At 35.5% G+C, this 19747-nt stretch overlaps 1 protein-coding gene across 1 annotated transcript in view; it reads right to left on the bottom strand.

Annotated features, from left to right (window-relative positions):
• Positions 1-19747, bottom strand: part of LOC129216796 (macrophage mannose receptor 1-like) — a 51306-nt gene that overhangs the window by 14416 nt on the left and 17143 nt on the right. Inside the window, exons 2-4 of the mRNA XM_054851012.1 lie at positions 5914-5997; positions 4765-4887; positions 1120-1280 (exon numbers count right to left, since the gene is read on the bottom strand). Coding sequence (XP_054706987.1) covers positions 1120-1280; positions 4765-4887; positions 5914-5995 — 366 coding nt within the window. The 5' untranslated portion in view covers positions 5996-5997. The remainder of the gene's footprint in view (positions 1-1119; positions 1281-4764; positions 4888-5913; positions 5998-19747) is intronic.

Raw genomic sequence — 19747 nt, forward strand, 5'->3', positions numbered from 1 at the left:
CTTTAGTTTTAGCGAGAACCATATAAGCAAGCTTGTAAGATAAAATTGTAACACTTGGCTGCAAAAAAAGGAAAATTGAAATTTTTTTCTAGTATTAATTGTTTGTAATACAGGACACAAGTTGCAAGCCAAATGAACTCTTAAAAGGAACTGGCGACATGCATAGGAAATGCGCACTGTGTATCATGGTTAGGCCTTAGAGCAGGAACAAGTAAATGGAAAGAGCTAGTCCGATCATTGGCATAAAGTGGAGACGGAGAGCCCAAGTCACGTGACTCAACAACAACGAATGGTTGAAGTGTTTTGCGTGAAATAAGCGAAAGAAACCTGATTTCTCATAATGCTTTGCTTTAAAATCTGTCACGTGTCTTGGGGTATTTGTTTCATGAATGAAAGGCTTTACTCCCTCCATTTTATCTCTTCTCAATGGGTTAGCCGAAACAGAATCACCCATAGCTAAACAAAGAAATTTCAGCTCTATTGGCTAGCAAACTAGACAATGCATACCAGATAAAAAATTTAGTTTTTCTCAAGCATTCGCAGTAGGAATCAGTTTAGGAAGTTGAAGGTTTAAAATTCCAAATTTTGGAGTTGGAGTTGACAATTCTGCCTCAAAATCCTCAACTCTGCCAGTGCTTGCAGAATGAAAGTCTTTCTGATTTAGTAGTAAAGGGGTCGGAGTCGCGGTCTGAGTCGAAGGCTCTAAAATTGCCAGAATCGGTGCCGGATTCTTTCATTTTCCCTCCGACTCCACTGTTCTGGTTTTTCTTTCTTTTGCAGCAAATTGCATTTCACATCATCTGTTAGTATCATTGAGAAGAGATAAAATAGAGGAATTGAAGACTTTCATTCGAGAAACCAAGACACCAAGTCACGTGATGAATTTTAAAGCAAAACATTTTAAGAAATCTGGATTCTTTCGCTTGTTTCACGCAAAACGTGACAACCATTCGTCGTTGTTGAGTCACGTGACTTGGGGTCTTTGGGTCAGCTTTTGCTGAGCTAATGATTGGACTTGCTCCCTCCATTTTGATTCCTGCTCTAAGGTTGGTATCGCTATTAAACTTCTAAGATCTTGTTCGGATACGCTGTTTTATGTGTAAAAACTTCATAACTTACGTTGTGGTCTCTTTCTCCGGCAGGCTCATTCGGTGCCCAGTATGTGTAGGTAACAGGCGAACCGTCTTCCCACTGATAATCGCCTTCCTTTCCTCTATCGTTCAAACCGATCCATACCCCAAACCTTTCCACTTCCAACAGGAATGTAGCATTGATGAAATCTAAGTGGGAAGGAAATTTAAAACTTTGAATAGTACGTAGGTCAGTCAGAAGGTTAGTTGCGCTACTTCATAAATTTGTTCCATCAAGGACAATTTTGGTGAAATTCTGTGGTAACACTTCAGACATGTCCCTTTATCATGTGATGAAGCGGTTTCCCCAAGGCAGGTTTAGTTTTTCTGATTATCAGTCGCAAACATGTCTCGACAGCTGCAAGTAGCGTCCAAATTGGAAATGCCTGCAGTGATTCGATTTTGTGATGAAAAAAGTGCAACTGCACTGAGGAATTTATGGGCAGTAGCATGAAATGTATGGTGAAAATGCAATGTCACGATAAGCTATCGTGAAATGGTGCATCATGTTTGAGAATGGACGTACAGATATTGACGACGCTGAGTTCGAGGAAAGACCAGTTTAGGTGGGAAGTGTGGGATCAACTTCCCTAGCCGCCTTAACCTTTCACCTCCTGACTTCGATGTTTTTAGTCTCATGAAACAAGAACTTTCCTAGCGACGATACCTTTCGGATGACGAAGTGAAAGCTGCAATCCAATAATAGTTATCGGACATTGGATTTCTTTGCAGAAGGCATCGAAAAACTTCTACCACGCCTCGACAAATGCTTAAATAACGGAGGTGGTTACGTTAAAAAGTAGATTTTGGATGGAACTTTAAGAGTAACAATAAAGTTATTATAAAATTTCAATCTTTTTTTTTTTTCTTGAGCAGTGCAACTAACTTTCTGACTGACCCTCGTATTTTCGTATCCCAAACATACGAGGGACTAGACAAAAGTAAGGTTCCCTTCAATTTTACAAATATACAGTACTGTCTATTCTCATAGAAATTTACGTCGTTGGAAAGAAAAAACGTTTCTCTACTTTTATGCATAATCGCCATTTTTTTCCTAGCATTATTGTTGAATGTGCCCTATCTTCTGTATCGAGTGTCACAGAATTCCAGTGCCAACCCATTGAGGAAGTTGTTTGTTGACTGTTATGCCCCACTCAGGCGGTGGAATTCTGTGACACTCGATACAGAAGCTAAGGCACCGTCGACAATGCACAGAAAAAGATGGCGATTGTGCATAAAAATAGAGAAACGTTTTTTCAATTTTTATGCATCATTTTAACAACGTAAATTTCAATGAGAATAGATAGTGCTGTATGTTTGTAAAATTGATGAGACCCTTACTTTTGGATCGACCCTCGTGGATGAAATAGTTTGAACTTTTTAAGCTTTCGATTTAACCGATTTGTGAACACGATTTCCCTTTCTTGAACTTAAAACTGCATTCGAGTCTTACTGCACGGTACTCAATGAAAAGTAACTTTTTTTTAAACATAGTTACAAATATCTGATTTTTGTGTAAAATTATGTGCTGAATTCAAATTATGAGAAAAAATTTTCTCCAATCTCCCATCCATTTTTGTTACATGCAACTAAAGTTTGAAAGAAATATATATTCACATTTTTGATTCCTGCTAAAAAATAATCAAAAAGGATGATAGGCAAGTATTTCTTCACTTCGACAAGGCGAGGCCGTACAAAGATTATCTTCTTTAAATTTTACTTCACTAACACATGGAAATTCTTGCTTTTAGTATTGAAATCAGTCACCAGTGTTATGAATAGGATCAGCAAAGTTGGTGAAAAAGTCTGGATTTACATGAAGTTTCTGGAATAATAGGGTCATTCTCTTTGTATTATTATATCCAATTCTCTCCTAGTGAATGGCAAATAATTAAAACAATAGAAATATTCTAATGAATGTTGAATAATTGAAACTGTATCTGTTATATGCGTTAATTAATGACACATAATGGGGTGGTTTCCGTTAGTCAAAAGTACTACTTTTAGTCACTAAAATTGATAGAAGCAGCAAAAAAAAAAAAAAAAAAAAAAAAAACGAAGTGAGAAAAAACTGTCATTTTCGCAAAGTGAATTTTTAATTAATTTTTTAAAATGTCCGATTTTGAAAATAAGGCGTGGTCTTTATGACGTCCCAAATGATGTATTTTGGCGCATCTCTCTACCGCGTTTCCACGTTATGATGACCAAGAAGCGAATTAGATGTAGCGCTCTATATGCTTGATATCAACCATATCGTTGCCAACACATGTGAGCAAAGAAGCGAATTAAATATTTTTTCTGTGAATGACATTTCATTATTTGTGACGTCATCGGCAGAAGCCGTAAACAATGAAAGCGCTCCGATTTAGGTAATTTTTTTTTAATGTTAAACCTAAACAAATTTATCAAAAAATGGTCAGATCCTATGTTTTTAAGCATGCTTTTTCAGAAAAAAATACTTTTAAAATTTTGGAAACGACTTTATTGGAATCATCGAAACTATGCACCAATGAATGACAAATAACTCAGAACACTTTGTATGTGAAATAAAGAATAATTAAAGTAGTAGAAATTGCACACAACTGACAAGTAAGAGACTTTTTTTTGTTGTTTGACGTACACTAGTACGGCTGGGTAAATATAAGTTAAAATATTAGATAATCGTCGTAGATGAATGACAAATAACTTCTTTACTAATAATAAAGCTGAAAGTCTCTCTGTCCGGAGGATGTCTGGATGTCTGGATATCTGTAGGATGTCTGTAGCATGTCTGTGACGCGCATAGCGCCTAAACCGTGCGGCCGATTTTCATGAAATTTGGCACAAAGTTAGTATGTAGCATGGGGGTGTGCACCTCGAAGCGATTTTTCGAAAATTCGATGTGGTTCTTTTTCTATTCAAATTTTAAGAAAAAAAATATCATAAGATGGACGAGTAAATTACGAAATTATCATAACGTGTAACCGTAACATGGGCACAAGCCAATTGGCGAGATACGAAATTATCATAACGTGGAGCCGTAAGGTGGGTACAAGTCAACTGGCGAGAAAATTCACCATACATTATTTGTAAATATTCAGGCGAACCAAAAGACCTTTTGATTTTTCTATTACGGGCAAAGCCGTGCGGGTATCACTAGTTACTAATAAAAAAGCAGAAAGTCTCTCTGTCCGGAGGATGTCTGGATGTCTGTAGGATGTCTGTGGGATGTCTGTGACGCGCATAGCGCCTAAACCGTTCTGCCGATTTTCATGAAATTTGGCACAAAGTTAGTATGTAGCATGGGGGTGTGCACCTCGAAGCGATTTTTCGAAAATTCGACGTGGTTCTTTTTTTATTCCAATTTAAAAAAAAAAAACTATCATAAATTACGAAATTATCATAACGTGGAACGGTAACATGGGCACAAGCCAATTGGCGAGATACGAAATTATCATAACGTGGAACTGTAACGTCGGTACAAGCCAATTGGCGAGAAAATTCACCATACATTATTTGTAAATATACAAGCGAACCAAAAGACCTTTAATTTTTCTATTACGGGCGAAGCCGTGCGGGTGCCACTAGTAAATAATAAAAACTGCACCAAACTATGACACATAAGTAATCGAAACAAATGAAAGTTTTTACGAACTTTGTTCTTCTTGGCTATGAATTGAAGCCAATGTTCCTCCAAGATTGGAACACTCCTCCGATGCCTTTTGCCAGCTTTTTCTCGCTCGCTTGTTTTTGCCTCCGAACTTGTAGCACTTGTTATCTACGAACGATATCGTAATTGAGTTGCAAGTAGGAAAAAGTGGGGCGAAAGAAAAATTTAAGCAAATGAAGTATTCCAAAATGAACAAAATGGGAATTCGTTTCGAAATGTGCAGCACATAAAGAGAGAACATTGTATTTTACAGTTAGTAAAACAAGTATTGAAATATATACATTTTATTTTTTCATTTTTGGCAGTAAATTTGTACCTATAAAAATGTAAAATTATAGCTATGATATGGAGCAAATTGATGTGTAAAATACATTATGATGAAGTATTTTGCATTTGAAATGTTTTTCTTTGAAAAAGAAAGTGTACTAATAAATGTATAAATACAAGAATTACTTAAAGAATGAGTAAATAAATGAATGCTTATTAATTAATTCTTGAATGATAAATCAGTAAACATGCAAATGAATTCATGAGTATGAATGGACAAATAAATAATAGAAACTGTTCCCCTTTGCTCTACATAAAATCAAGAAATTGTACTTCACATTCAATGTCAAAACATGGCTAATGTTAAATAACTGAATGCTACCCTGAACATCAGTACGTTTCAATTAACATTTGAAACGTTAATAACAATGACTTTATTTGTGATGTATCAAAAATAAGTTTTATTATTTTAAATGATAACTAAATTTCTGAAATGGCCTGTGCTAACATGTACTTTACTGGTCTGAAGCAAGATTTTTTTGAGTGTAGTCAACAACATGTTTAATAACATAGTTAAATTATTGCCGGATAGGTGACGACTCAAGCAGGGTAGAAATGTTATGAGTATTAATGAGATATTTTGCCTAGTTTTACTTCATACAAGGAAGTAAAAATAATCGTCACTTGAATATTTCTTAACTCTTATTTGGAAAATATAGCTCCTGGACTTCTTAGCAAACCCTCTAGGAATCCAACTAATATGCAAAACATAACCCTTGACTAGGCGCATAAAGTACTCATTAAACCAAATATCGATTATCTTTAAAAATTATAATATCACATCGATTGTAAAATTAAGATACTTACTAAACAAATACCATCCTTTAGAACAAGCCATAATAGCGTCAGATAATTCTTCTGGGATGAATTCTCTTCTGTTCTTTGCCATTGCTAGAAAATAATTAGTTAAACTTTACTATTTTTAAGTTTTGCGGGGTGATCGGAAAATTTGTAGCCAAACTTTGAAGGGTAATCCTTATATATTATTTCTGTAGCCTGCTTTTGGTTTCTACGCGAGATTTTCCTCAATTCTTGATCAATTTCTTTGATTTACACCTTATTTTAATGCTTATCGTGCATGCTACTGACGAAAAATAGACCCACGGTCTAAAAATTGTTTTTTCGGGCAAAAACACCTGTTTTAAAGAACCAGAATGAGGTTTTCGGTTAAATTTATAACTTTAACTTGCACTGTCACCGACAGAGCTGAATAGCTTGATCGGCAGAGCGTTCGACTGGTAACCAGGAGAGTGCGTGTTCGGGCCCACGTTCGGACAATCTGCAACAAAAAAATTAGAAAAATATCGCGCATTGCATGGACAATGAATAACAAATATGAAAGAATACATGAGATAGAAACGCTCCTAGCTGTTATGAAAACTTGATGCAACACGGAGCTAAATTGATACTCAATTGTAAGGTTTTTTTTTTTTTTTTTTAAAGCTTTGGCTCCGGTAAGAAAATTAAAGCATAATGTAAGCGAAAATATAAGTATCAGGTTTCAGATTTCAGACTACAATGGAATTGTTTTTTGTTTAGTAAAATATAATAAATCATATGTTTAAATATAGATTCTTTTAATGAGTTTTTGACTCTTTGTACAAATTAAAAAAAAAAAAAAAATACTACCTCAATTTAAAGGGTAATATATATATATTTTTCTTCTTTTTGCAAAAAAAACAAATAGCGTATCACATTTTTACTACATTTGGAAAGCTACGCTTAAAAAAGAACTTAGTTCAAATTATTTTGTATTTTAACCGTGCTGTTAAATGATGAACACGTGCTGCCATCTAAGCCATAATGGTTCAAACAGCCTGCGATAACAAATTGTAAAAATTTTCAAAAATAAAAACACTTCTCGGCAAGAAAAAAAATTTAAAATTAACCTGTGGGTCTTTTTTTTTTTTTTTTTCCGGTAGAGCGTTCGGCTATAAACTGTTTGAACTTCGGGCCAGTTCGGGCTGTCCGACATAATAGCAAATTTACATTAATATTACGCATTACATGTACTCATAACATACAACAGATAACACACGTAATAAAATAAATGCAGTGGGAATGCTATTTGGTGTTTCGACTCCTTTATGCAGGCTACAGTTGACTGCTAATCGAAGGGTGTTCTTCCCTTTTTTTTAAAGCTTTGAATCCGTCCAGACCACTGAGCATAATGTAAGCATCAAAAAAAAAAAAAAAGTATTAGATATACCTCAAGGGAATCCTTTTTGTGCAGAAAATCATTTTCATTGTATGCTGAAATGTAGATTTTTCTAATAGCAGTGTTTGAAATTTGCACAAATGAAAAAATACTACGCCAAATTAAAACTACGAGTTTCATAATCTTTAATTATGTATTCGAATACGACAGAAAACATTAAAATTATTATCAACTTCATTAGTGAGAAATCATTTTCTACTCCTCTGCTTTCGGCTGAGGAAAAAAAAAAACGTTTTGTCTACGTTCGAAAAATTACACTTAAAAAACGAACTCAGTTCAACTGGTTTTGGTTTTGAATTTTAAGTGTTCGATTAAAAGAAAAACAAGTGCGGGCATTTAAGCCGTATAGGTTAAAGAAGCCTGCTATGGGAAATTGTCGAATATTCAAAAATAAAAACACTTATTTTTTAAATCGAATTTATTACATCTCTAGAATGTTTGTTTCAATCGCTACGTGAGATCTTCCTCATTCTTTAATCAAATTCCATGTTTTACGAAAAATTTTAAATCGTATCATGCTGGCTAATGACAAAACATAGACGCATGATATTATTATATTTTTTTCGGCAAAAAGCTTTTTTACTGTGTTTTATTACGCATTCCTTCAATGAATAGCATTCGAAAAGGAAGGCGCAGTTGCTAGATTTGTTGGCGCGTCGTACTGTTAATCAGAATGGCACCAGTTCGAATTCGTGCCACTAAATATCTCTTTAATGTTTCTTTTTTTTTCCGTCAGATGCTCACATGGGCAGGACTGTATTTGCCACAACCTGTTTTTTCACATGCAAAATTACTGATTTTTCACGTGTCACTCAGCCACACTTTTAATGATATTTATATTTGCATTGAAAATACGTACAACCAAAAGGGGAGCGATGATCAAATGATCACAAAGTTGTATTTAACGAGGTTTTATTACTGATGTCTTCAAATTACATGCCTTCTCTTGTGCGCTTACGTTTTTCGGTTTTTCTTCATAATATTCTTTCTTTGAAATTTTTAAAGAGCGAAATGCCTTATGAAACGATTCGAAGTACAGTGCGGAGTTCCGCACGGGTCGACTAGTGAGAATTTATTACGCAAACGTAATTTGACACAAGAATTTAGATAAAGATTCAAATCAGTTGTTGAAATTCGTGGTCAGCAGCTACTCTTGCGACAAGCGTCGCAAAGACGAGAGATTCTGAGAAGCTTTCAGCGATCGCTGAGAAGTCGTTGCGACACATGAGTCTCAACAAATGTTTTAAATCTTCCTTAATTCTTTAAGGCATGATTTTTTTTTCTTCAGAAAAACTAGCTCAAGAGATTGATTTTTTTTTTGAAAGAAAATTAATATTTGCGTAGTGTAAGTTATTTTTTGCGATTTCAGTTCAATCCCGCGGGATTGAGTGCGGCGCGGGATTAAGAACCCTAAACATAGTACACCATTCCTTTTGTCAATGCTCAGGGCTCGTATAAACTGACTTGTCGTCCATTTTGTTGCTATACTTATTTACTTGCCAGCGTTAATTTTGTTCCTTGGAGAAAAAGAAATGTCATATTAGGACCGAATTAATTAGGACCATTAAGTTTGTTCCAAATCTGGCATTAGTCGTGATTGTTCCATGACTGATATTATATATATATATAATATATATATATATATATATATATATATATATATATATATATATATATATATATATATATATATATATATATATATATATATATAGGGTGGTCCTTATTTTCGAAGTTGTAGATATTTTATGCGACGCCCCCTCAATTTGTTCCATTATACAAATAAATGATCCTTGTAAAATTTTAAGTCAATCCATGAATATTAACCCGTGCCCCTAGGGCCCCCGTTTTTGAGTTTCGAAGAAAAAAAATGCGGATTTTCTCATTTTTATGTAAAAATATTCTTACGTTTCATATGTAAGGTAATTTTGAACCTCAATATATGTTGTTACTTCCAGACTGACCATTTTCTCACTTTCATTCTGTAAAATTTTACATGTTACAAAAGGTACATGTACACCAATGACCTTGGGTTAGGCATAACACTATTCTGCGCTTCTTTCAAACCCAGCGGCAGGGGAACATTTCTTTTCACCAAGATGGACATAAGGGATTCTAAAGGCAATTAATGAATGGCCTAAGCCATTAATGAATGATCTTTGAGAACAACAAATTGCCTTCTTCAGGCTTTGGGGGTGTTGATTTACAAAATTTCATGTGTAAAAGGTGTGGCAAATAGGGTTGCTAGGTTTCAAAGCAATAAATATAAATAATGGCAATTATATTTTAATTCGCTGTTCTTTTGTTACAAATATGCTTAAATGTTTATGCAATTTTTTATTCTTAAAATATAAATTTTGAAAAATCCTCGATTACTTTAACATAAAAATGACTGGATTTTCCATATCTAAAATATAAATTAAAAAAATTCCATACCGGAATAATGTAATAATCTATACTTTAAATTGATTTTCTTCTATTTCAGGATATAGTCCTTTATTATTGTCAATTTTTTCTTACAATTCACAAGATTTAGAAACCGAAATGGGCATCTATCCTAACCTGTTGAAGCTTTTTTCCATATCTGGTCTACAATAACGCAGAAAAGCTTGAAAACAATTGATATCCGCTCGCCCGTTAAACAAATGCCATATTAAGGGACAAAGATGCTGTTCATTTATTAACAGCCTATGTAGACCTTGAATAGCCTTGTGGTCAATCGCAAATCCCTTAAGAGAGCAAGACAAAATCTTCGAGAGGTGAAATCAAATTTTATGAATTTAGTTTTAGATTTTTTACTTATTCACTGGGATACAAAGCTACATCCAGATGTAACTGGAAGAAAAAAACGCCGATAGGCTTACCGTGATAGCTTCAGGTCCCAATGTTGAACAGCTACTCGGAATTCTTGAGATATTTCTTTGTATATGTTCAAGCTGTAGTGTTTGATACAACGGCTGTCAATACCGGCCGGATAAATTGTGCATGTAATTTTTTATAACAAAAGCTGAACGGTGATATATTACATTTGGATTGTCATCATCATGCACTTGATATCTTACTGCAGAATGTGTCTTTAAAGATGTTCGCGCTTTTCTTAGTTCTAGACCCAATATTCCATTCAAAATTTTGCACTTCAAAATTTTGTGGAGAAATCTCTATCATTCAGAAGTTATAACATTTGAATCAAGTACATATGCCTCTTAAATTCTAAAAGACGAAGTTGATGACACATCATTGTTCGTAAAAAGCGGAATTGAGAAAGATTACAGATAATTCTTATAATTTGGAATAATATTTCCTGTTGAAGTTTCTCCTACAGGGATATGTTTTCGGCAAACTGGTATCCCTGACCCAGATGGGTGGCAGAAGGAATTTCTTGTTTGAAAATTTATATATTTAGGAAGCAATTGAAATTGACACTACATGAAGAGAAAGCCCGTAAATGCTGTTTATAGATATATGCTGTATTATGAAGATATGGTTTATCGCAGCAGCCCAATCGAGGCTCCTTTAAATAATACAATGTGTCTAAAAAACTAGCAGTGAACAAAATGATGACAAACATGCTGCAGAGGCAGTGATTGGAAAATTCATAAATCGCTTATGGTGTTTAGGGGAAGTGCTATTAGCTTTGTTCGTATTGGATGAAGGGATTAACTTTGAAGAAAGGAAAAGACTACTCTAAAAATGCTTGCTGATAAGGAAGACGTGTCTGATGACTTAATAAAAAATTTCAGATAACAGTACATGATTTGGAACACTTTTTTAGTAAAGATCTTCTCCTTTAGAGAATCAACTACAAGTGAATAAAACTGTTTGTTAATTTACAAACACCAAAAGATGTTTATATATTTTATCCCGATTCATGGCAAAATGAAGGAAGCTATTTAAAGGGAAGAGATATCGTTGAGATGCTGAAAGTTGTGAATGATACAACTGAAAGAGGAGCACAATTAATCGAAAAATTTCACAATCAATTCACCAATATGAGTCACAAAAGCAATTTATTTTACAGATAGTCCAAGACTATAGGGGAAAAAATGCACACGATTGAGATACATTGAGAAAAGAGTACGATTAAGGAAAAGTTTCAAAAGCACTATTTCATTCTGCTTCAATGTAAAATCTTTAGATGATATGAAGTATTTAAGAATTTTAGTGCTACCCAGGGGCGTAGCTAAGGGGGGGTTTGGGGACAACCCCCCCCCCCGAAACGGTAGTCTCAAAAAAAAAGAGAAAAATAGGAGAGAAAAGAAAGAAAAAAAATAGAAGAAAAAGAAAAAATTCCAAGCGATTTTTGTCTGAGTAACAAAGGTCAAAAATTCACTTTGCTTCCCCCCCTCCCCAATGCCATTGAAAATCTGCTCCATGTTGACCCTCAAGCATAAAGACGCCTCCCTCTGCTGCGACAATTTTTTTGATAATTGAGTGAAACTTGACACTTCTCTTTAGAAATGAGATTGATTTGTTAAATCCACGTATATGCAGCCTTTCTTTGTCATAGATTCTGAAAATTGTTAAATATGTTTAATTTTATGAGCAGCACCGTGGGAATATTGCGCACAGTCGAATCTGTATATTTCGAATTTCACATTAAAGAAAAAATCGAGATAAAGAGGTTTTGAGATACGGGGGCAAGAAATTTTTTATAGAAATTTGAAATTTGATGGTGAAAATTTGAAATCGATACTAAAGACAATATGAGCTCTTGATTAAAATTCCTCTTTATTAATTTTGTTAGGTATTCATTCTATTATTACATTATTACGTGCTTTATTGCGAGTTTAAGAAATCATTTTGACAGTAAAAGAAACTTTAAGCATATCTTTTTCAAGAAAAAGTCTTTTATTGCTTTTTAGTCCCTGATTTTTTTTTTTTTTAATTCATTATTTATCCTTTTGAAGTTAGCAATTGCTGCAAATCTAACTTGGCCAGTATTTTACGGTTTTCCTTTTTTCATCACTTGAAAAAAAAAACTTATACTTTCTTTTCACTCCTGTCATTTTGGTTTTCTAAGGAGTCACAAAGAAAGAGAGCAACCAAAGAACAGTACTAATCCAGATAACAGAGCGAAATGGCTTTTAACTTGAATGACCTTTAACCATGAACTTGAAATGTTCATCTTGCATGTCAAACCTGTGAATTTCACCCCTTTACTCTTCTTCCAAGAAAGTGCGCGAAACGACTGTCCTTTGGTTAATCTTCCTGGGAAGCCTATTCGTGGAACGCATTTCTCCCTCTTTTCCACTGCCTCCTGAGCTCTTGAAGACAATTCCTCTGTTTCTGAGTTGAAGAAATTGTTTTTGTTTGCTGCTTTAAGATCATTGGGCTTCGAATCCGAAAGTGATAGCATAACCGGAATTCGAGACGATAGAGTTTTTGTTGGTCTGATATCGTGTGTGTCATAGGTCATAGTCAAAACGACCTTTGCTAACCAGAGTATCCGTTGCAATCACATTGATTTTTAAGCCAGTATTTACAGCGTATTCTTTTGGAAACGTGCAGTCTGTTTAAAATAGTAGATTCTAAGTGAAAGTTGTTGCATAATGAAGCGAGCAAAACCGATAACAAGCTTTTTTAAACCCAATGAAAAAAATTAAAATGACGAAAAGGATTGCTCTAAAAAGAGAAAGTTAACGTCGTCTGAAGAAAACGAAGTACAGTCTGCAAAGCAGCATTAGTCCCATCGGACCCTTCTGAAGGTAATTTTATTTTAATTCAAAAGAAAAACTGCATAGCATTACATGAATAAAATGTTTAAAAACAAAATGAATCTAGATTATTTCTGTTAGCTTGGTTCGCATTAAAAAGTAGAAAATAAAAAAGACTTCTGTTTATAATACTCAAAAATTGCTGTTGCTCTCTCAAATAGATATTTTTGTAAATTCTAAAGCAGCTAATAAAATTAAAAATTAAGACTTGTGAGGATAACAGATGGTATGCATTTGAGCAAATAACTTTCTACCGCCTATATTTCTTCCCAAACTTTTTTTATTCAAATTTTCTTAACTGCTTTGGAATTAGCATAGATGTAAATACATAAAAAGCAACATATAAATATAACGATATGAAAAGCATTTTCATTTTTTGCGGGTTATAATTCAAGAAGTCTTTTTTTATTTTATTTCATACTTTTAGTGCAAAACAAGTTGGTAAAAATAGTCTTTATAGTCTGACCACCGATGATATTGAAAGTCAAAAATCCAGTTTACAGGCGAAAATGGAAGTACCTATTGGCTTTCAGGGATGCCAGATTTTGTAGATGTGTGTTAGCCTCTAAATTAAGCAGTCACACTGAAATGAACGGAACACGCTCATCAGATATGTGATTTCCCACTGATTTGGATAGACTGCTTTTGACAAGACGTTGCTAGAAAATTTCACTTTAAATTAAATGGAGGAAAAAAAAAGTTGAATTTTCCATAACATTAAAAAAAAAAAAAAATCTTTGCTTTTGTTTTGTTTGACAATCGGAATTGGAGCACCCCATTCCATAGTATGTAAGATTCCCCTCCCTCTTATTTTTTTAACACTAAAAAATTTTATATATATATATATATATATATATATATATATATATATATATATATATATAAAAGAAGTAACCCCCCCCCCCCGAAAGTCGGGTCTAGCTACGCCACTGGTGCTACCTCACTGTAAAAATATTTTGCAAACCTAGGAGAAACGATGTATGGGGTCTGAAGATAAAACTCGAAGATTTGTGGGAAAATTATCAAAAGTGTTAAAGTTCAACGTCTTAGGGGCACGTCTTAGGGGCACTTAGGGGCATATTGAAAAGCAGTCTATCCAAATTTTGCACAGATTACTTCTTATTATAGTGGCACAAAACTAGGGGTCGTCACTTGTTGAATTCCGAAAAAAATAGTTTCCCATATAAATAAGGACCACCCTAATATATATACATTGGTATGCAAAAATTAAGGACGAGACGGTTTTTTCAATATAACTTTGTACAAAAGCTTTCCAAATCAACACATTTAATACCGTAGGATCCCCAATACGTAAGGACATGTGTAATGTAAGCAACACTTACTAAAAGAGAAATCAGAGGGATAAAAAGAAGCTTTATTGAAAAAGTAGCATGGAGCGCAGTGCGACTGAAGGTCGAAACATCCCTGTGATGGGTGTCCAGCAAGAAACATCCGGTCTTGAGTAGGGGATATGATCTCCCCCGACTGCTAGGCAGGTTTCACAGCGTCTGCCCATGCTGAGAATGAGGGTGTCAATGAGTTGTTGAGGCATTGCTGCCCATTCGTCTTGCAGCGCCAATCGAAGCTCCCGAATCGTTACTGGTGGTAAGGTACGAGCTGCCAAGCGTCTGCCTAGAAAATCCCATGCATGCTCGATGGGATTGAGATCCGGAGATCGTGCCGGCCAATCCATACGTTCAATATCCTCACTCTCTAAGAGCTGTTCGGCAACTACTGTGCGATGACATGGTGCATTGTCGTCCAAGAAAAGGAACTGCGGACCCACAGCGCCTCTAAAAAGACGCACATATGGAAGAAGAATCTCGTTACAATAACGGGTCCCGTTGACTGAACCTGCGTCGAGGATGTGAAGGTCTGTACGAATACCAAGCATGATGCCTCCCCAAACGAGAACACCGCGACCTCCATACCTGTCCCTTTCAATGATGTTCGAGGGATGATTGCTGCTTTCCCGCTCTCTCCAGATGAGTATGCGATGAGAATCGCTACTCAGACTGAATCTGCTCTCATCTGTAAAGAGTACTCGTCCCCATTCATTGTCTCTCCAATTCCGGTGTTCCGGCACCACAGAGAACGCCTTCTCCGATGGGCAGGCGTTAGGGGTTCACACCGTATAGGGGCGTCGTGCAAACAGACCACCACCGTGCAGTCTTCTGGCCACGGTAAAACGCGATATCGGTCGTCCAGTCGCCTGTGTCGTATGTCCAGCGGTTTTTCCCGCTGTCTGCCGCCTGTTTCTTCTGGCCTGTAAGACAATATACCGGTCATCTGCGGGGTGAGTACCACTACTGTACCCCCGGGACCACTACTGTATCCCCGGATAGCTGTTCCTGTAGTTTGAAATTGTCTCCAAAGTCGTGAAACGATGCTGTGAGCAATTCCGAACTCTGCAGCCACACTTGTCACACTGCGGCCTTCCTCCAACTTCCCAATGATTCGACCTCGGGTAAAAGCATCCAGATGTCGTCTAACAGATTGATTATTCACCATTTCTCGCTGAGGCAGCAACTCGGTGTGATTTTAACTGCTATACGGCGTGCAATCTCTTTGCCAGAAATACTGATCTTACACCGACAACATGCTTTATATTATTCAGACACTCCCCCATTACGTCTGCGTGCATATCTGCACATGTGCTACCGTACATCACCTTACTTAATCTCCTGATTGGTCTTTCTGTCCGCTCTGCCTCTTCGTTCAGCTGATATGCTAATTTTTCGACTTCGTCCTTAATTTTTGAACACCAGTGTATATATATATATATATATATATATATATATATATATATATATATATATATATATATATATATATATATATATATATATATATATATATATATATATATATATATATATATTAGGGTGGTCCTTATTTATGTGGGAAAAATATTTTTTCAGAATTCAACAAGTGACGCGCCCTAGTTTTGTGACACTGTAATAAAAAGTAACGTGTGCAAAATTTGAACTCGATCGGTCAATAATAACACGTGCCCCCCCTAGGCCGTTGAACTTTAACACTTTTGATAATTTTCCCACAAATCTTCTGAGTTTTTACTTCAGACCCAGTACATCGTTTCTCCTAGGTTTGTAAAATATTTTTACAGTGAGGTAGCACTAAAATTAACCTTTTTAATTACTTCATATTATCTAAAGATTTTACGTTGAATAAGAATGAAATAATGCTTTAGAAACATTCCTTACTCGTACGCTTTTCTCAATGTATCTCGATAGTGTGTATTTTTTTCCGATAGTCTTGGACGATCTGTAAAATAAATTGTTTTTGTCTCTCATATTCGGTAAATTAATTGCGAAATTCTTCAATTAATTGTGCTCCTCTTTCAGTTGTATCATTCTCAATTTTCAGTATTTTAACGATCTTTCTTCTCTTTAAAGAGTTTCCTTCATTTTGCTGTGAATCAGGATCAAATAGAAAAAAAAAATTTTAGTATTTGTAACTTAACAAACAGTTTTATTGACTCGTAATTGATTCTATGAAGAGGAAGATCTTTACCAAGAAAGTATTTTAAATCATCTACAGTTATCTGAAATTTGTTAAACAGTCATCAGATACGCCTTCCTTATCACAAGCATATTTTGTGTTTTCCTATCTTCAAATTTAATTCCTTCATCCAATACGGACAAAGCTACTAGTTTATCCCCTAAATACCATAAGTGATTTATAACTTTTCCTGTCACTGCTTCTGCTGCATGTTTGTCGTCATTTTAATCAGGATTTTTTTCTTTTCTACTTGATGATGGTTTTTTTATTACAAAATATATTTAACATTTGTACACTGGTGGACAATTGCTAAGGACGGATAGGATGGCAATAGCAATCACAAATCACATTGTCATTGAACTAAATCATATTGAAAATGTTTGTGATGCTTTGGGAAGTAGTCTTGCAGGTCGACAACTCCCTCCAATAAGCAAGGACACTAGAGTGTCCCAAAAAAATGAAAGTCTTTTTTTTAAACGCATACCCTCTTATTTTTTTCCTTTTGTATCAAAACCGTTGTGAAAAAGGTTTCATGCAATTTGAAGCACGGTAACCCGTGCCGACTTGCGCCTAAAGGCCTAAATGTGTAAATAGCACGTGTATTCATAAGCAACCGAACGCTGACGACTCGATACTTTGCGAAGCTCAAACCAGCTGTAAATAGTGCACAGAAAAACATACGTTGGGGGGGGGGGGGGGCTTATCCGAGGCAATTTGCAAACCATCAAACGTGTTAGTACGAATACATTCCGGTCAGCGAGCGCAGTATAGTCCTTCCGTAGGGAACGAAACATGGCAGTGGTATTGCAAAGTTCGAAAAAAAAGAGATATTTTTAATAGGAGTCGTAAAACATCAAATTACGGGCTTGAAACTTCCCTCTAACGGACAAGTTCTGCCTGTTTTGTTTTATAACATTCGAGAAGTAAATTTAACCATCAGTGAAAATGCAAATCTCGCTATTCGAAAATGCATCATCTTTTGGGGAAAAGGCGCGCATTCCCACCAAATCGTTGCCAAATTGTGAGAATAAACTTCAAAACCTTTATCAAATTTGGAGAGACTTACAAAAAAAAATGCAAAGAAGCTGCAAGAAGTATTCAGACAAGAATTTGAGAGTAATTTAAACAATTTATTCAATATTGCACATACTGATGCACTTCGGTTAATCAAAATAGATGAAGATGGGATTTTCTTGCAACACCAAAGAGAGCCCGGCCAACGTGTTCACTTTAGGTGGAGTGGATAAAAAACTGGCCTACAAAAAGGAAAGGGCTCTACTCTTTGAGCTGTCAAAGGAGAAAACAGGCGCATGAAATACGATTCTGCTTCAACATCCTCGGCATTGTATGAACCTGTACAAGAAGATTCCTCTTCGAACTCTAGTGAAAATATTAATTCAGAAGATTTCTCTGAAACATATAACTCAGTACCTGGAACAAGTTTATCAGAACCCGGAACAAATATATCAGAACCTGGAACAAGTATTCCAGAACCTGGAACACATATTCCAGAACCTGGAACACATATTCCAGAACCTGGAACACGTATTCCAGAACCTGGAACAAGTATTCCAGAACCTGGAGCAAGTCTTATCAGAACCTGGAACAAGTAAATATGTAATGAGAAGCGATTTTTTTATTCCAAAGTCAGTTCCTGCATTGGACAAGTGTCCAAGTATACGAGATTATGTGTTCATTTTTGAAGCTACTATTGACGCACTTGGGTGTAACATTGATGAATTTCCCATAGGTAAATCTTCAATTCAAAGAATTCGAACCGAAAAGCGGAAGGAGCATGAGGAAAGAATAAAAATAGGTTTTCAGTACGAGGTACCATATGTAGTGAATTTACCTTGGGATATGAAACTGTTGCCTGCTTTGAGTGCTCAAAAATCAAAGGAAGATCGCTTATCTATAGTTGTTTCATATGGATGTGACGAACAACTCATTGCTGAGTCAACTGGATAATTCTACTGGAAAAGCACAAACACAGGCTGTTTGAAAGGCAGTTTTAGATTAGAATCTCGAAGACAAAGTTCAAAACTCTCTGTTGTTATGCTACAGATTCCAAAACAGGTCCTTTAAGTGTTTCCTGCGCTATTCTTGAGCAAAAATTTAGTAAAGAAATGCTTTCCTTTGCTTGCCGCCATCATATATATGAACTGATCGATCCCACTAAAATACAGTGCTTTGGAGGAGCTGCGGAGTTGTTCCGAACTGTACCCTAACTTGGAAAATTTACTTGACTTTTACCGTGCTGAACTTACTAATATTACGGTCAGGGATGACTATTAAGAGTTGATAGAATTGCCCATCATATTTTTAGGTGGAGATGCTAAAAATGAACTTAAAATAAGACCACCGGGAGCCATGCACCAAGCTCGATGGATGGCTCGGAGCGATTTACTCCCTAAAACTATTATTATTATTTAGTTCACTACTAAAATTAGACACGAAGGAAAATGAAGCAGTGTTTGATGTCTGCCTGTTTGTAGTGACAATATACGTGAAACCATGGCTTCACTGCATTTTGGCAGTAAAAGCACCCAACAAAGATTTGTACTTTTGAAAAAGTGTACGAAAATGTGGACCCAATTATCTCAAAAGCTGCTCTACAAAAATTCATCCTGCTTTTATAGTATGGTCAATATTATTTCATTCCTTGATGGGAAAATGACTATCTCGATGCTTAGAGCAGCAAATGATGCAGCTGAAAGAGCGGTAAAAATGATGCAGGACTTTAATGGTAACAGCTGATGAGGAACAACAATTTGTGTTACGTTGCGTTCAAGAGCACCGGAAGCTCTATCCGACTGAAAAAAGCAAATATTGAAATAAAAATATGTGCAGTAATGTTTTTTGTAGTCTAATACTGTTGTAAATATCTGCTTTAAATAAATTGATGTCGCGTGTAGTAAAGAATTATACAGTTAGCAATCTTTCCACTGTAGTCGCCGTACAGGATTTCAGGTCCAACTTTGACATCAAGTCGGCACGGGTTCCCGTTATTTTCTTCCAATAAAACTTTTTTCTCATATTTCTGAGGTGAAATGGAAAAAATTTGGAGGCTATGCGTATTCGATTTTTCAAATTTTTTTTTCACCATTATATCTTGGGACACCCTAATATATATATATATATATATATATATATATATATATATCAGGGGCGGCATTTCAGCATTTCA

Source organism: Uloborus diversus, chromosome 2 (assembly GCF_026930045.1).
Source record: "Uloborus diversus isolate 005 chromosome 2, Udiv.v.3.1, whole genome shotgun sequence".
Lineage (NCBI taxonomy): Eukaryota > Metazoa > Arthropoda > Arachnida > Araneae > Uloboridae > Uloborus > Uloborus diversus.